This window comes from Eublepharis macularius, chromosome 16 (assembly GCF_028583425.1).
Source record: "Eublepharis macularius isolate TG4126 chromosome 16, MPM_Emac_v1.0, whole genome shotgun sequence".
Classification (NCBI taxonomy): Eukaryota; Metazoa; Chordata; class Lepidosauria; order Squamata; family Eublepharidae; genus Eublepharis; species Eublepharis macularius.
In genome coordinates this window covers 14,298,991-14,317,553 of record NC_072805.1, presented here as the reverse complement: position 1 = coordinate 14,317,553, position 18,563 = coordinate 14,298,991, and the positions used below count along the sequence as shown (strand labels likewise).

Genomic DNA, 18,563 nt, shown 5'->3' with positions numbered 1-18,563 from the left:
GGTTGAGCCGGGGACCACCTGCGTGCCAAGAAGGTGCTCTGCCTCTGAGCCACTGGACCCTCCCCTGCCTGAGTTCTATTTGCGGTCCTGCTGTTTTTTGTGATCCTTACGGCCAATCGTTTCCCTTGGTCTTGTGGTTTTTGTAAAAAAAAATAATGCATTTTAAATGTTCTAATGTGTGTTGCCTTGGTATAGTTTATTTGGAAATGCAGGGTATAAATAAGTGCCCAAATGTCCACCCAGGCCTGATGCCTGCCCAGTTTAAAGTCTTACGTGCCGTAGCCTGGTACCTTGGTACCTGGTACCTTGGAAAGCTGCTGTCAACACTGGGCAAGATAGATCAATGGTCTGGCTTGCTCAGGTGCCTGCAGTACCGCTTATCAGCCTCATGGACTCTCCTAGCCCCTCCCCCCCTCTCTCTCTGCCCTTCTTTCCCTGCTTTCCTTTGCTGGGTTATCCCCTCCCTCTCCCCGTTCCAGCCTGGTGAAAGGCCCTCTTTTGGTTTTGTCAACTATCCATCGTTATTTAGCCAGCTTATCTCCCAACTGGTTGAGCAGCCCCCAGCAAGCAAGACGCTGACTTCAGCCATTTTTGAAGGCAAGAGGAGGCGATTCACTCCCCCTTAGTCAAACATCTTCCAGTTGACTTGGTCTGATCCAGATATCTCAGTGCTGCACCGTAGCCGGTCTCGTCCTTTGCACATTATGGTGAATGCCCGAAATGTAGCAAATGTCAGCAGTTCCAGAAGAATGCAAGAATGTTCAAAACTACAGTGAGATAACAATGGCCATTGAGACATCTAGATGTAATTTTTATGCCTGAACAGTTGAGTATATTAGACAGTTCTCAAGACAATCGTCTTCAAAAGATGTACACTGTTCATCTCTGAATGCATTTAGTTCCCTTTCTATTAAGAAAATTAAAAAAGTCTAAATTCTTAGCCTGCCCCTTGGGTGCATAATGAAATACTTATTTTCCAAGAGCGTGCCTTGGATTTTGTTCTTTGCAGCTGTGGGAATGAGCTAGAGAGTTTCAGAGTTGAAGTGATTCTCTGATGGGATTTGAGGAATAACAGTTTTTCCTACATCGTCAAAGCTTGGTAGTGGGTCTTGCGGACCTCATTTCTGAATGCTGCAATTCCAGTGAGGAATTTCTGCATACGGTTTCCACATTTCATCCAACGGAGTCATTTAATTCGTATTGCAAAAATCACCCCCGGCAACAAGATTTCTACAGCCGGAAAAAAGTCCCTGTGTTCCCCACTTAACGTGCGCTGTCTCTAAACTGTACCCCTTCTTGGAAAGAGGTGAAAGAGTTTTTTGAGCAGTTACATCACAAAATTTGCAGCAGAAAGCACATTCAGGTTTCTTTGAGAGGAAGTGGAGCTAAAAAAATTTAGCTCATAGTGGAGCTAAAAATTTTTTCCTGTAGTAGACTTGAGGAACACTGACATTTCTCGAGTAAGTTAACTTGAGCCCTGACCGAGACGGCCCAGGCTAAGCAGGGCAAACCCTGGTTAATACTTGAATGGGAGACCAGCAGGGAAGTCCAGGCTATGCAGAGGCAAACAAGGACAAAACATCTCTAAACATCTCTTGACTTAGAATCCCCTTGAGGGGTACCCGTAAGGTGGCTGCAACTTGATGGGACGCACTAGAGTTCACTGCTTGAAGGTACAAATTTTCCTACAGCGTAAGTGTAGGATAGAGCCCCGTGGCGCAGAGTGGTAAGCTGCAGTACTGCAGTCCAAGCTCTGCTCACAAACTGAGTTCGATCCCGGTGGAAGCCGGCTCAAGGTTGACTCAGCCTTCCATCCTTCCGAGGTCGGTAAAATGAGTACCCAGTTTCCTGGGGGTAAAGTGTAGAGGACTGGGGAAGGCAATGGCAAACCACCCCGTAAAAAGTCTGCCAAGAAAACGTCGTGGTGCGACGGTCAGAATATGGAATCGCAGTTATCTAGAGTTCGTCTCCCCCTTCTGCAAGAAGCACAAAGTTTCTTGATTCCAAAAGGTTTATTGAAAGACAATGCTCAGGATACAAGTGTCCATATGCCAAGGACTAGGAAAGCCTTGGCTGAACGAAAGCTTTGTTGAGAATGACGCATAAAATGACAGTAACAACACTTCAAACACCCATTCCCAGCCTCCCCCCTTAGTCCTGTCTAGAAGCCCTGGGAAGGCGAGGACGTCAAGGTCGACCGGAATGGGCTGATAAGAATTCTTCGCTCCCATAGATATATGCGGCCTGGGCAGCACCTGGGCCTGGAGGGAGAAAACTAAACAACTACAGATTATAGCATGTGAATATGGCGTAGCTCTGGTTAGGGAACTGACAAGCGAACTGACACTCTGACAGCAACGTCCCCCCATGGGTCAGTAATGACTCGGTGCTTGCACAGGGGACTACCTTTACCTTAAGTGTAGGATCGAGGCATACTAAGTTTATTCGATTAGATGCACCGCAGTTTGCAGCTGAAGGATTTGCATGGCATGGTACTAGCCTTTCTGGAATATATTTGTTCATAGGTTGTGGACAATCCCTCAGCATAGTCCTTGTAATAGCACAAGATCTTTGGATTGCATTTCGTGGTTGTTTTCTGTGGTGATGAAGGCAATGGGGGGTGGAAGTCACAATTGCAAATCAATCTGAGAGCAAGGGTTAGGACATTTTAAAAAGTCAGTATTTATGCTACCAAAAGTAAGTAGGGTTGGCGCTGGTTAATACATGGGGGGGAGGCGTCCAAGTAAGACTAGGCTCGCTAGGCAGTGGCAAAAATACATTCACATTTGCCCCAGGCAATCTGGATTCCCTAACTTGTAGAGCTTTGCATTTCCCCCCTTTCATTTTGATGGATAAGGAGTCATGCAGAGCACTGAAGCCACACCCTGAACTGCTGGAAAAATCTTATTTTGCCAGTCCTCTAGCCTCTGATATTTCAAGTATATAATCAGAGCCATAAGGAACCTTTTTTAAAAATGAAAACTAAAATCCACAAGGAGATGAATTGTTCACCATGTTCTGCACTGAAATGTGGGCAGGACGCCTTTCAAAGCTTTGTGACTTCAGAACAGTGGCCCCTGACCAGAAGCTCCATGCCACGTGCATATCTTGAAGCCATCCGTGTGGACTTCCTTATCGATATGGTTTCAGGTTACAAATGGTACACATGCAGTGTAATGTCCTTACCACACAGAACCAGGTTTTCAGTGGCTGCTTTGGGGGGGGCTACTAAATCGGTAGCCAGCAAGGACTCCTGCTTCAAAGAAAGACTTCCCATTTCCTCAAAATAGTAAAGAGTCCAGTAGCACCTTTAAAACTAACCAACTTTATTGTAGCATGTTTTCGAGAACCACAGTTCTCGTCGTCAGCTTTTGAGAACCACAGCTCTCTTCATCAGATGCATCGTCAGCTTTCAAGAACCACAGCTCTCTTCGTCAGATGTTACTTTATTGTAACATAAGCTTTCGAGAACCGCAGCTCTCCTTGTCAGATGTATCGTCAGCTTTTAAGAACCACAGCTCTCTTCGTCAGATGTTACTTTATTGTAACATAAGCTTTTGAGAACCGCAGCTCTCTCTGTCAGATGTATCGTCAGCTTTCAAGAACCACTGCTCTCTTTGTCTGACAAAGAGAGCTGCGGTTCTCAAAAGCTGACAATGCATCTGACAAAGAGAGCTGTGGTTCTCGAAAGCTGATGATGCATCTGACGAAGAGAGCTGTGGTTCTCGAAAGCTTATGCTACAATAAAGTTGGTTAGTTTTAAAGGTGCTATTGGACTCTTTACTATTTTGTGACTACAGTCTAACACGGCTAACTCGTCTGGATTCTAACTCGTCCCATTTCCTGACACTGTCAAGAACAGCATGGTCAAATGCTGCATGCACGGGGCTGGCCCTGGCTGCTGAAATCAGTGCAGGCACCCTTTACCACACAGGAGTGGAGTGTACATGTTAGCTCCCATTGAGCTCCGTCCACTGCTGGCCACACAGAAAGGACTTATCAGAGCTTGTCCTCCAAATAGTCCACAAGCAGGGATTGAAGCTGGCATGCAGAAAGCTCCCTGAGATTCATTTGGATTTGGGTAAGATGGTAATGTCGAACAGATGTGATGCCTACAGCCTATTCTCGCACAAGGCCATTCTGCTACTAGCCTTTATTCCAGAGACGTGTGACGAGGGGCTTGATTTTTATTGGTGCTGAGCTATGGGAGTATTCCTGCCTTCTTCGACTTTCAGCACATCTTGGAGAGGGAAAAGAAAAGGGGGGAAAGAACTGTGTTACCATAATTAGAGCACAACGCCCCATCCCACCCACCCCCAAAGCAGTCTCGACTACCGAGGGGGGTAAAGCAGATTTAAATTTGGAAGGGCTCTTGGATTTACAAACTGCTGACTCTTGTGTGAGCATGCCAGATCTGAACAAAGAAAATGCTTCTTGCTAAGCCTTAGCCCCAGTTACCTTCGTACGGCGGCTGTCCCATTGAGGAGAACTCAACAGACATGCACACACACGTCAAGTGGAGCAAGTGAAGGCATTGCAGCGTGGTGGCCTGCAGTGGGAAAGAGCCCTGCACATGTACAATTCTGAGCAGAGTGGTGTGTTTCATGTCACCAAAACTACTAACACTTTTTCCTGGCTCATTTTTAGTGCCTGGTTTTGGATAAGTGTGATAGAGCTTGTTATTATTTTTTAATGGTGCACTGGTTTAATAATAAAGGGGGTTGCTAGCTGCTGGAGGGGCCCCTGTAGCTCAGAGGTAGAGCATTTGTTTTACATGCAGAAGGCTGCAGGTTCAGTCCTTGGCACCTCCAGTTAAAAAGATGTGAAAGACCTTTACGTGAGACCCTGGAGAGTCACAAAGACAAAGCTCGCCTCGATAGATCAATGGCCTGACGTGGGATAAGGCAGCTTCATGTGTGAGAGTACTGAAGATGGGGGGGGGGGGTGCTCACATACCTGTGCATAGGGGTTTTAATGTCTCATGTGGGGTGGTTATTCTCAATTGACAGGGAGCGGACTGTTTCAGAGGTCCATTTTACTACACACCGCTTGATCTCGAAAAATCCTCCTTACTGTTTGGCGGAGTGATACACAGAGTCTGGCTCCCAGATGAGTTCTCACATATCTCAGTTTGCTATCTGGTAATCCCCCCTCCATCCCTTATCACATGGCAGGATGATACAGATAACTATTCCCAGGTGAGCTTGGTCTGGTCACCTTGAAGATGAAGAGGAAGGAGGGAGGGAGGGAGAGAAGAGGCTGCCCGTTTGCTTTGGTAGCTCAGACTTCAGCAGGAACACATGGTGTTGGTGGCAGTTCTCGGAGGCAGGGGAGGCAATCCGTGGCACACCTACTAAGTTGAAAGTGATAATGACGAGTTATGTCTATATGAATTGGGTATGTTCAAGTGTACAGTTCATATTTTGTTGGTGTTTGTATGGCTTATGGCTTCGGCCGGAAAAGCAATAAACATATTATTATTACTAAGCAGCAGCGTGCCAGGCCAACTGTTTTCTTGGCACGCGGGGCTAGTTCTTTGGCCCAGATGCGCCCCAGTTTCATATTTCCTTCATTGACACACCTCCTTTCCCCCCAAACGTGACCCAAAATGGCTTATATTGTTCCCCTCAGCTCCATTTTATCCTCACAATTTTGTGAGGTAGGTTTGGCTCAAGGGTGTGTGTCAGGCCCAAAGTCCACCAGCGAGCTTCAGTGGCAGAGAGAGGATTCAAACCTCAGACACTCAAACCAGCAGGGCTCATTTCAAGGGAGAATGCACAGGAACGCAGTTCTGGCAGTTCCCCAAAGAGGTCACATGTCAAGTGGCCCCACCCACCTGACTTTCAGCCTTTTTGGGCCCATTTCAGCCTGGATTGGGGCCGAAACGGCCTGGATCGGGCCTCTGACAGGTGGTGGATCACTCTCCCGCTCAGCAGCGGCCCAATCCTGACCATTGTGAGCTCCTTTTCAGCCATTTTCAGCCCCCTTTTGCCATTTTGTGCCCAATTTCGGCCCTGAATGGCCAGGATTGGGTCCAAAACAGCTGGAATAGGTGATGTCACGGGGTGTGGCATATGCAAATCAGTTATGCTAATGACACGCTTCCGGTGATGGCAAGAAGTGTGGCATATGCTAATGAGCTGTGCTAATGAGCTATGCTAATGAGTTCCTCCCGCTCTTTTTCTACAAAATGGCCCCTGCAAACCAGTATACAAAGTTGCTGCCAACACTGTCGGGGCTTAGTTTGGACCCCATTTTTCTGGCCCAGTACCACCCTCTGCTCTGCCTCCCTCCCTTTTGATTTGTCAGCACAGCAGTATCTTTACATGTAGACGTTGTGCGTGTTTGGGGCTCCTGAGGTGCCCTGAGGCCAAACCTGAGGCCTTCCAAGCCTGAGGCAGTGTGTGGGTGTGGGTAGGGGCAGCGAGTCCCATGTAGGTACCCACCGAAGGGTACTCAGTTTGAGGGGAAGGGGCTGTGGCTCAGTGGCAGAACATCTACTTGACAAGCCAAAGGTCCCCGGTTCAATCCCCAGCTTCTCCAGTTAAAAGATCAGGTGGTAGGTGGGTCCCTTAGGGTGAGGTGGAGGTGCTGGTGTAAGAACATTGCTAAATTTTGCACTCTTTGGGAGTTGAGAAACCACAAGGTGAACATTGCAGCTGTTCCTTAATCCCCATAGATAGGATGGATACGCATTATTTATTTATTTATTTGGGATATTTCTGTGTCAACAGAGTCCTGTTCGAAGCAGCTTACAATTTAAAAACATCACAATATTTTAAAAAGCCATTGGATATAAGCAGCATAAAAAACTCATACAGAATCAGACACTATTAAAAAGCTGATCAGATAAAACCCCTAATTAAAATCCATATGAGTGTTATTCATTTGTGCCGTTCCTTTACCCTCACAACAGTCCTGTGGAGTAGACTAGGCTGAGAGCGGCTATCTGAAGGTTGGCTAGGGAACTTCAGAACTTCATGACTGATCAGAGCTTTCAACCCAGAGCTCCCCACGCTGAAACAACGCAGTAGTTGCCAAACTCTTAGGTGGGGCAAACTAACAATCCACTCGATACATATTTACTCAGAAGTAAGTCCCATTTAATTCAGTGGGGCTTGCTCCCAGAGATGCATTCTTCAGATTGCAGCCTGAATGTGCCCTCAAGAGAATTGTTGTGCATTGCCAAAAATAATTAAGAGTGTTGACTTTAGTTGATCACATGGAGCACCTACTGTTAAGTGGCCCCAGGTATGTGGTTTTTTTTAAAAAAAGGCTCTTGTTAACATCTTCAGTATTTTGTTGTTGTTTTTTCCGTGTGCTTGCTTGCCGTAGACTCCTTTTAATTTGAAATATCATTTGCAATGTAAATGACCCCCCCCCCCCCATTTTTGGTAAAATAAGCCAAGCAGCGCCCTGCATCCAGTGGCATGGATCTGGAAATCTTTTGACGCCTGCGTCTCCCCAGTGGCCACTGCTGACTGTCTCCTTCTGCTCTCTCTCAGGGGTTGCCTGGCCCGACATGCATCGTCTGGCAGACCGAGTCCACCTGGAAGAGCTCACTAAAATTGGCATCCTCCAGGGCAACGTGGATGACATGGTGAAGGTTCACCTGGGGGCGGTCTTCATGCCGCACGGGCTGGGCCACTTCCTCGGCATAGACGTTCATGATGTTGGAGGCTACCCAGAGGTCAGTGTCTGTACATTCCCGAGCATGCCAGTTAAACCACTGGGCAATTGTTTGCAATTGTGAGATGAAATTGAAGTTTGGGGAGCATTGAGGCCACACTCCTCCTCTTCCGTCCCTCCCGTGCTGCCACCAAGGCAGAAATTTTCCATATATCCTTCCGTAGCCATTCACTATCTGTGTTTAGTCAGGGCTGAGTCCTGATCATCATGAAAGCCACAAATCGACGCTCTTCGGCTTCCCCCTTCCTACTGCAGCTGGTTGACCCCTCTGACATTCGGCAGGGGAGGCCAAATAGCTTCAGGGGCAAAATGGGGAAGGAGGTTCAGTAGGAGGGTGGAATCAGCAAATATCTCACCCCTCCTCTCCCAACAGCAGTACCATTCTGCTGCCGCTTTTGGAACCAACCTTCATTTGTACAGTGGTACGTTTGCCCGTTTTGCCAGCTCAGCCAGACTCGTGAAGCAGCCGTGCAGTTCGTAACCAGCCTTGCAATAAAATCGGGGCCAGTTCCAGGCTTTGGAGAACCCTGGGCAGTGTTTAGGGCCCCCCATGCCCGACTAGGCCCCCTGATTGCCCTCCCACCCACATGCCCCCGCCTGCCTGTGCATCTTCACTTTGCCCCCTTGCAAGCTCTCCTACCACCTGCAGTCACAGCTGCCCACACTGCACAGCCTTTCCCCGATGGTGCTGGGTGGCGGGTACAGCTCGGAGTGCCACTGCTACGGCCACCAGGAATGCTGATGCTTTGTGCACCGCCCACATGCCCTTATCCGAAAGCACTAGGCAGTATGTGCAGCTGGAAGCAGAGGGGACAAAGCACTCGCAGGCAGTGGAAGGGTGTGAGTGAAGGCTGTGCGAGTAGGGAGTCAGCAGCAGTGGAGCCCAACTGAAGCCATGGGCCCTGGCAGCTGCCCCAGCTTGTCTGTGTGCTGCCACCAGCCCTGAATAAAACCAAACTACCTGGAAGGAAGGATTCAAGCTGTTGCTTGCCAGAAATTATCTGCAGGCCCTGAAATCAGCACTGCAATCCCAGCAGAGATCCAAAAGTCATTCCTGAATCCAAAGGCTGTCTTTGCAGGTCTTCTGAACTTCAGAAGGGAGTCAACCAGGAAGGCTTCCCTGCGGAAGAAATTCCGCCGAGTCACAACAGGAAAAGGCCCCGATTGTACCACTCCTGCCCCTGCCGCCACAACTGAAATCATGCATTCTGTTGCTTCAGTGAGGCCTTTTATATATAATGTTCTGAGCAGCACTCTGACCCCAGCGAGCGAGCCAAGCTGCATGCAGAGGTCTCCTACAGGGGGGCTTGCAATTTTCCTCACTTTTCTCCTCCCATTCCACCCCAAAAGCTTGGCCAGCAGCAACATGACACCATGACTCAATCCTTCCATCAGGCAAGGAGCTCTTCCTGTTGTGGGGAGGAAAACTGATACTTCAGGTCACTCCTGCATTCCCTCCCTGGGGGAATAGTTGTGAGAGACATTGGGGATTCGAACCAGTCGGGGGTAGCTGCTTCCTATCTGAACCATCATTAAATGGGTACTCAAGATCTCCCTCTAACCAGGGCCAATTCCAGATGGGCACAAATAGAGCGAGTGCTTTCGCTTTTTCAGCAACCTCACTCATAAAAACCCACAATTTCCCGTCCCGGCTTACCTGCGGTCCATGGCGCTCAGTTGCGCTCTATAAGCGGACGGTGTGAACGCAGTATTGTGGGTTTGCACACTTCTGGACGCTTCGTCGCCGCGGAGAGGCCCTCCCCTTTCCCTCCTTCCTTTGCCAGCCGGCCGGCAACAATATTCCCTTAATTTTTTTTTTTAAACCGGGCGCCATTTGCGCAGTCGCACGTTTGCGCACATCAAACTGCGCAAATGCGCACAAATGCACAAACGCACAAAAGTGCACAAAAGTCGATGCTGCATATTCGCATACCTGCGCGTTTGCGCATTTGTGCAAAACACGTAAAAAAAATTTTTTTTAAAAAAAACGAAATGTGAACCAATGAAGGCCCCCCGACATCAACTGTCACGGGGAGGAAACAACCAATCCTGGGTACCTCAGTTGGCCGTGCGAACATCCGGAAGCGGGATGGCACGGCACGCTGCGAGACAAAGCGGATGGAGACGAAAGTGAACGCGTGGCCGGTAAGCGATTATTTCCGCAGAAAAACCACAATTTCTGGCCATCTGGAATCGGCCTAGGACAAAATTTACAGCGCTGGTACACTTGCAACCGTTCCCTGTGAAGAACCAGCCTCGAAACTTAGCCACGGCAAATTTCACCCTTTCCTTGGATAGTGTGAAACACAGTTTCACTTTACATGTTTGAAAAAAGATAACCATGGTTCCCTTGCAAACCACAATTTGATAGCGCAGTTCAAGTACTAGTTTGCAAACCAGGGTTACAGGATAGCCTGGTTTGCTGTTCCCCAGGTTTGGGTCCGTGTACATGTGGGCGTTTCTCAGCATGCTGTTCTCCTTTCACAGAGTAACGGAGGAGCACTGCTGTGCTCTTCCATGCCAGTCGTGGCAGAAAGACAAGTTGATTTTATTTTTTTAGCTCTTCTACAAGTGTATACAATTGAAAACTTGGCTCTCCCTCGTTTCATCTCCCAGTTGCTATCCATCACAAAGTTCCCCGTGTCCCACTTTAAACCCCTTCCAGATTTTTCCTGTGCTTAGCCAAGTTATTCTCTTGTTGGGGGGCATTTTCCAGTAAGCTGCTCTCCCACACAAAAAAAGAAGAAGAAAATGTTCATGTTCTGCAGTAAAAATGTGCGTAATTCTTCAACAGCCACTTTATTTTGGCAGCTTCTAAAAAAATAAAAAGAAAGAATCTCCTAAGATTCTAAACTTCTGCAGGTCAGACTTCCAGGACCACCCGCCTGCCCTTGCACAAAGTCCTCCAGAGTATCTTAGTTCATTTTTTAATCCAACTTTTCCTCTGAGGATCTCGGCATCATCCGTGGTTCTCCTCGCTCCCATTTCAGTGCTAACAGCGATGCTGTGAAGTAGGCTAGGCTGAGAGAGAATGCCTCGCCCAAGGCCACTCAATGAGCTCCAGGGCTGAATGGGGATTCGAACCTGGGTCTCCCATCTCCTAGCCCCACACTCTAACCAATATGCCACTGGACTCTTGGATGCCCCCTGAGCTCAGTGTTCGCAGTCTTGTACCAAGTCCAGATGAACAGACCTCTTGCACACCAAGGAACACCCCGTCTCATCAACAGGCATGTAGACTTGGATCCCTTCCGCTAACGGAGGCACTTTCCTCTGGTGGGAGAAGCCTTGTTGAAACCCACCTACTGCGTTTCCTCCCAACAGCCTTGCGAGAGAGGCTAGATTGAGAGGGAGTGACCAGCCCAAGGCCACTCATCGGTTTTTGTGGCAGAGAGCAAGATTTGAACCAGAGAGTCTCAGACCCCTGCCCAGCACTCTAACCACTGCCCTACACTGTCCTTCAAGTTACTGTTGGTATCGGCGTGAATAGAAGCCTGGTCCAAACCTGACGCTGCAAACCCTCTTCTATAAAATGTGCTGGGTCGAGGGAGGCTTTGACTCTTGAAGTCGGACCCAGAGGAGATGGGGCGGCGTTCGTCAGCTGTCATGATGCCCAAAGCGTTTGGAAGGGGGGGGGGGGCAAAGTTATCAGCCAGTCTCTGCAGAGCTCTTAATTCCTTGCAGTTTGGCTCGAGCCTGCCCATCCTCCAAGATCATGGTGTCGTCCCAGATCTTGGTCTGAAGGGAGAGTATTTGTACATTGGAGCCTGTTCATTTTTAATCATCATCACTCGCCCGCCTGATGCGTAAGCAAAGCAGGCTCTCGTGAACTCCTGGGAGAACAATTTGGCTGCAGAGTGGCTGCCTTTCGGTCCAGATCATAAAATGCACAGAAAAGGGTTTGGAGGACAGCTTGCCCCGTAAGCACGCTGCCCCCCTCCACAGTCCATTCAGTTGAATCTAGGTGGGAGGTGGATGTGCTTCGGCTCTTCTTCAGACGGAGAAACAAATATTGAACATGTACGGCAAGATAAGGGGGTGCATCTCTGGGGTTCTGTCCCATCTCTGCCCCCAGGCAAAACTGGTATTCTAGACCTCCAAGTCTGGTGGAGAACGGAGGTGGGATCCCTTGCGTCTGTTCCTCTAGCAGAGGCATTTTCCTCTAGTGCCGGGGTGGCCAAACTTGCTTAATGTAAGAGCCACATAGAATAAACGTCAGATGTTTGAGAGCCTCAAGATGATGCGTTGAAGTGACTTCAGAGGAAGAGGTGGGTTTGGGGGGGGGTGTCCTGAAAGTGACATCACAGGAAGGGGTGGAGTTTTGGGTTAGTATGCTGGAAGTGACATCATCAGAAGGGGTGGCGCTTGGGAAGAGCCATCACTTGACCTTTGACTTGGAAGTGACATCACAAAAGTGATGTCACGTCCTTGCTAGGCTTCACCCCCAAAGTCCCCAGGTATTTTCTGAGTCAGACCGGGCAACCCCATCATTTTTATTGAAAATATGAAAGACATGGAAAGAGAGAAGGAAGGAAGGGAAAGAGAGGGAAAGACATGGAAAGAAAGGAGGAAAGGAAAGGGAGGGAGGGAAACAAACTAAAATAAAATGAATGGCCATGGCGATACTCAGAGACCACTGAGAGCCGCACAGTATGTCTAGAAGAGCCTCATGTGGCTCCTGAGCCGCAGTTTGGCCACTCCGGCTCTAGTGGAAAGATTCTTACCCTGATGCAAAGAAAGCAACTCTGCTAGCAGATCTACCCCACCTTCTCAACCACGTGCCCATTGATCCAATTCACCTAGATCTCAAAGAATCACTGTGCATCCAAGATGCTGACTGTGAAATACTGTTCAGGCCTTGCAAGGACTGCCAGAGGTCAGTACAGAAACCTGAGTGGCGAGAAATAGATATAGGGTTCACTGGTGACGATCAGTAGAATTGTGAAGGGGAATTGATCATGTAAAGAAGTTTTGGGGGGAGGGGTTGGAACCACCGGTCTAACCCAGCGGGACCCTTCTTACATTCTTAAGAGTGGGCTAAGCCTGGAATTTCCCAACTCTCTCCCTTTCCAGGGTGTGGAACGCATTGACCTGCCAGGCCTCCGGAGTCTGCGAACCGCCCGTGTCCTCGAGCAGGGTATGGTGCTGACGGTGGAGCCCGGCATCTACTTCATTGACCATCTCTTGGATCAGGCCCTTGCCAGTCCTGCTCAGGCTCGCTTCCTCAACAACAGCATCCTTCCTCGCTTCCGAGGCTTCGGCGGGGTGAGTATCTTGGGGCTTCAGCATCGGGCCTCTGCCGTGTGACATCGTGTGTGCGCACGGGAGCTGTGGCGTTGGGCAATGGAGCAGTCCTGCCCCACGAGCAGAGGGCTCCAAGTCCAAAACATTTCACCTCTCCAACGGCTGTTTACAGCACTCCTGTAAGACCAGGTTACCGGGATTCTACTCACACGGCAGAGGCTGAGAGAATGACCTGCCCAAGGCCCTGTACTGAGTTCTGTGCAGAAGGAAGGTCTGAATCAGTTTCAAGGCCGGTCTTCTTTCCAAGTGGGGAAACTCTTCCCCAAGGGCCAGGGTACAGTGTATGCTTTGCATGAGTTGCCGACAAGGACCGGTAGCTATACCGCAGCGGCCATTCCCCAGGGGCAACTCCTGTGTAAAAGCACAGCCAGAGATAGGGTTGCCAGTCTCCAGGTGGTAGCTGGAGATCTCCCGGAATTACAACTGATCGCCAGGCGACAGACATCAGTTCCCCCTGGAGAAAATGCTGCTTTGGAGGACGCACTCTATGGTATTCTACCTTGCTGGGGTCCCTCCTCTTCCTACACCCCACCCTCGCTAGGCTCCACCCCCCAAATCTCCAGGAATTTCCCAGCCTGGAGCAGGCAACCCTAGCCGGGGACCAGATTGGATAGAGACTGTGTCTGGGTGCAGGGAGGACTCTCGCCTTCCCCCATGCTGTTTTGGGGAGCTTGTACAGCTCCCTGACAAGGCATATAACGCCTATCCTCCCCTGGGCCATTTCGGCTCCCAAAAACAGCATGGGAGGGGCAGAAACTCCTCCTGCCTCCATGGCCCCAGCCTGAATTGGGCCCCTGCTGCACTTTTACACAGGAGTTGCCACCAGGGTCTTGCAGCTGTATGGCTGCCAACCCCTACTAACAACTCATGTAAAATGTAGTGTGGGGTTCAGAGCTTGGGGGCTGCAGGAACGGACAAAGGACTCCTGATATCCCAGGGAACTATGAGTGAAATAGGATGACTTCGGACGTGACACAGAAACATGAATGGGTTGTACTTCTGCTTCGCGTTCAAAGCGATCCAGAGCCATGCTTGAGAAACGCCGGCATGTGTCCAATGAAATGTCAGCAGAGTTCATCTCCAAATGTAAGCGGTATTCCGTCATGGCACTGAACATGGCCTGATCCTTGCACAATCCACGGGTGCCTGCCATTTCCTGCTTTGAAACACCATTCTTTAACTGGGTTAAATTTAATATTAAAACACATAGGTTAACATTCTCTAATGCCGGGACTGTGCTTTGCGCAAGCGGAAACGGCTCTTGGGCTTTCTTTGTGCAACAGTGTATTGCAGTTTTTTAAAAAATAGCTTCTGCTAACAACAACGGCTTTTGTGCTAGGGAGGCAGACCCTTTGTCTGCACTCAGTGGCTTCCAGCTTCTTTCCTTTAGAGACCACTTCATGCGACAGGTAATCTGCCCAGCAGAACTCCTGCGTGATGCCTCTTGCATGCTCACATTGTATGCGTTATGCATTTAGTTATTTCAACCCCACGTTTTCCCCCAGTGGGCACCTAAAGCATCTCTGCCTTACCAGGAGCGTACAGGTGTCATCTCTGTGGACTGAGAACTGCGCTCCACAGTCGCATCCGGAGAAGATCTGGAGAGAGACTGGTCCGGCTTTCTCCAAGGGAGGTTTCATCTCTCTTTACAGAACTGACCGCTGAGGGGCTTCAGTGGGTTGTAGAAAGGATGGTGGTGATGCAAAGTGCCGTTAAGTCACAGCTGACGTGACCACTCAAGGAGGGTTCAAGGCAAGAGATGAACAAAAGTGGTTTTCCATTGCCTGCCTCTGTGTAGTGACCCTGGACGACCTTGGTGATTTCCCATCCAAGGACTAACTAGAGCAGACCCTGCTTAGCTTCTGAGATCTGACGAGATCAGACTCGCCTGAGCTGTCCAGGCCAGGGCATAATAAATCTTTTGGGGGCAAGCTGCGCAGACCTCTTTCTCAAGTCAGGCAGGGATAGCCAGGGATCCCTGTGGAGGGAAGCCAGGTTCTTTTGAGGAGACTGGTCTACAGCACACAGTCATGTGCCCGCACGCGCGCACACACACCCTACCTGTTGCAAGGCCATATTTCACCATGTATAAAATTGCCACAGGGAGTCGATTGGGTCAGAGCAGCCATAGAAACAGGGCCTCTGCTCCCGCTGAACTCCCATCGCCACCTTGATAAAAGGAAGGCTCCGTGTTCCCTCAACAGCCGGACTCGTGAGTCATTTGGCCTCCCGGCTTTGAAAGCCCTGTGTGCCGAGCATACAGTCTTATCAAGCCAGGTGGGACTTTACCTTCTGCTGCTGAATCCTCTCGCCCAGGTTGGAGGGGTTATCTCGGCTGTTCCTTTATCCAAGTTTGCAAGGCAGCCGGAATCCCAGGCCCTAAAAGGAACGATGTCTTTCGTTTCCAGCGCAGCAGATTTTTGCAGCGTCAGCCTTAAGAGCTTGGTGTAAAACAGGAAGGGGGAAAGATGCTTATCCTGAGGTAGGCAGCAGTTTGGCACCACCACCCGCAGCTACACAGCGCAGTGTGAGAGGCCTGTGCCCCAGGGAGCTGTACGCCGGGTCTCCTCGATGCCAGACCGACGCACTGACCCCCCTGCCTTCCAAGAGGTTCTGGGATTCAACTCTCGGCTTGCCAGTTAATACTTTTTCTCATGCTGATGTTTTCCCACCCTGTGGCCAGAAGCAGATCTTCTACATGGGTTTCTTTATACCCCAGAAGTAAAAAGAAATAAGTGTTCAGGGGGGGGGGTGTTGCAAATGCCCCCAATGAGCTCCCAATTGCATAGTATTTTACAGCCTGAGGCTGAGAGAAGGGGGCGGGGGGGAGAGTTGGCCAAGAAGATGCACGAATGATAGTCTAGCAAATGCAGTTTTCTGGGCTTCGTCAGGATTCTGAGAAGGGCAGAGAAATCCAAACATTCGCACACAACGCCTGCATCAAGGAAGGAGCACCGTGTAGTTTTTATGCAGGGATTAATGCCCCATTTTTTCTGAAAGAGGAGAAAACAAGGTACAGTGGGAGCAGTATTTTACTGTAATTACAGATCTACAAATCTAATTATAGATCTATAATTACAAATAAAAAGTTTTTACCATGGCGCCTTGTTTTTTCTCTCTTCCTGGGCTCTGTCTTAGTGTGGCCTTTTTCCTCTTCTTGCCCCATTTGTTCTGCCACATTTCTCCCCTGTCGGATGACCGTTTTAGCCACCTCTCGAAGGGGGTGTTTGTGCAGCACTGCTTTGGGATTCTGCATGGGGCAGGGCACTGAGTTGCAAGACCTGTGGGATTTCTCTGAACTTTCTTTCGAGGGCTGTCATGGGTCAGAGGCGTGTCCCACTGTTGTTTTTGTAGGTACCAACATGGCTCTGTTGCTGGAGAGCGGTTACAGAGTAGGAAGGAAGCGGGGAGGTTCATCCAAACTTAGGCCACAGGGCTGGTTGGGAGGAGGGAGAAGGTGGGATGTGTAAAAGCTCTGCCGGCCTCTAGAGTCTTCTCCCTGGGTGACTCGAGCAAGCAAGCCAAGCCATGCACCAAAGTCCAGGTGGAGCAGGGGACTCAAATGCTAATGTGGCTCCAGTTGAAAGAAACAGAGGGCGATCACGTGGGAGTCAGAGTGGTGGACTGCGGGGAGCCCCAGGTTTGAATTCCCACGCACTTGTGAAGTTCGGGTGACTTTGCATTGTCCTTTTGCAGCCTCTTCGATTAAGAGGCCAGCCTCATTGATTCCTGTTCTCTGTATGCTTATATGGTCCTGAAAGAGCATTTGTGTCACACTTTTGAATACTCCTCTGTATATCTGTAGATAGATAGATAGATAGATAGATAGATAGATAGATAGATAGATAGATAGATAGATAGATAGATAGATAGATAGATAGATAGATAGATAGATAGATAGATAGATAGATAGATAGATAGATAGATAGATAGATAGATAGATAGATAGATAGATAGCGCAAACCAAAATGGTAATGAGAAACATGAAGCCTGTCTGTCTTGTTGATAAGGTTTTGCTTAAATGATGGAGAGGGTGTTCCGTTTTTACTATCTGAAGCTTTACACAAGGAGGTATTTTTGAAATGATGCAGAACTGAAGTGGTACTGGACTGAATTCTGTTTACTGTCTGGCACACGGACATAAGCCCCCCCCTCCCCATGGCAAGTTAGAAATCTAAGAGGGGGCATTCATGACTTTGGGGGGACAAACAAGAGGCCATTTGGGATTTCAGGCAGCTCTTTCTCCGCCTTTGCAATGGCTTTCAGCCATCAGTGGGCACGAGTGGTTTTATACTATCCACCCTGCCCTGAAGGTAGAATCCCGGATTCCTCCCTTAGGCACAGTGAATAATAATAAGACCCATGTGGCACAGTGAGTAGTCTGTCGGACTAGGGGCCAAGCTACAAGTGACGAATGACACTTGAACGGCAAGTGGATTGAGTGGAGGGCAAGTGAACGGGGAGAAATACACTTGCCATTCAAGTGTCATTCGTCATGTGTAGCTTGGCCCTGAGTCTGTTCACTTGCCGTTCAAGTGTCATTCGTCACTTGTAGCTTGGCCCTGAGTCTGTTCACTTGCCGTTCAAGTGTCATTCGTCACTGGTAGCTTGGCCCTAGGATCCTGGGAAACCCGGGTTCAGATCCCTACTTTGCCATGCCAGCTCCATGACCTTGGGCCAATCACACTCTCTCAGCCTAGGAAAAGGAGGAGGGTGCCCTCAAGTCACAGCTGCCTTATGGCAACCCCTGCTGGGGTTTACGAGACAAGAGACTAGCAGAGACGGTTTGCCATTGCCTGTCCCTGCAATCCAGGTCTTTGTTGGAGGTCTCCCATCCAATCACCAGCCAAGGCCGACTCTGCTTAGCTTCTGAGATCTGACGAGATCAGGCTCACCTCGAAAGGTTGTTGTGAGAAAATGGAGGCGGGAGAAGGGGTGTTGTAAGCCACTGTGGGTTCCCATTGAGGGACCCAAACAAATAAATGAAAATACATATTTGATTGACAGCCGCCAGACACTGGAGTCTTACCGAATGCAGGCCTGGGATCTTTGTTTTTTATTCATATATAATACGTGCAGTATTTAATTCAGTTGTGTTTACTGGTCTGAGAACATGGAATACATTATGTTCAACCAAGCATTTAGTCCATATAATAACAGTTCAGGGTGCATCGATATAACAGGGTTGCTCCTACCTATAACTGTTGTTCTTCGAGTGTTCTTCTGTGCAGGCCAGCGAAAACAGCCTTCTTGGTGGCCATAACCTATGTGGCGCTGCACAAAAGACACGACGATGAATACCTATAGTATCTATTATGACACAGACGCTCTTATTCAAACCATAATCCCAAATTTACTTGGAGTGATACAAACAGGGCTTGCAAGTTGCTCATCTGTCATGGTACCAAAACATGTCTGGCCACTTGGCAAAGGGAACACAAAAATAGAAACTGTGGTAAGCAATTTGGACCTAGAAATTATATTAGACGAGTGTTACTCCCTTGATATAACTCCTAAATTACCTTTGTATTAAATACACGTTATCCTGAGGATCTAAAATGCAGCATGAA

The 18,563-nt window shown here is 49.0% G+C and overlaps 1 protein-coding gene across 1 annotated transcript in view; it reads left to right on the top strand.

Moving 5' to 3' along the window:
- Positions 1-18,563, top strand: part of PEPD (peptidase D) — a 223,321-nt gene that overhangs the window by 202,619 nt on the left and 2,139 nt on the right. The window contains exons 13-14 of the mRNA XM_055000754.1: positions 7,506-7,690; positions 12,763-12,954. Coding sequence (XP_054856729.1) covers positions 7,506-7,690; positions 12,763-12,954 — 377 coding nt within the window. The remainder of the gene's footprint in view (positions 1-7,505; positions 7,691-12,762; positions 12,955-18,563) is intronic.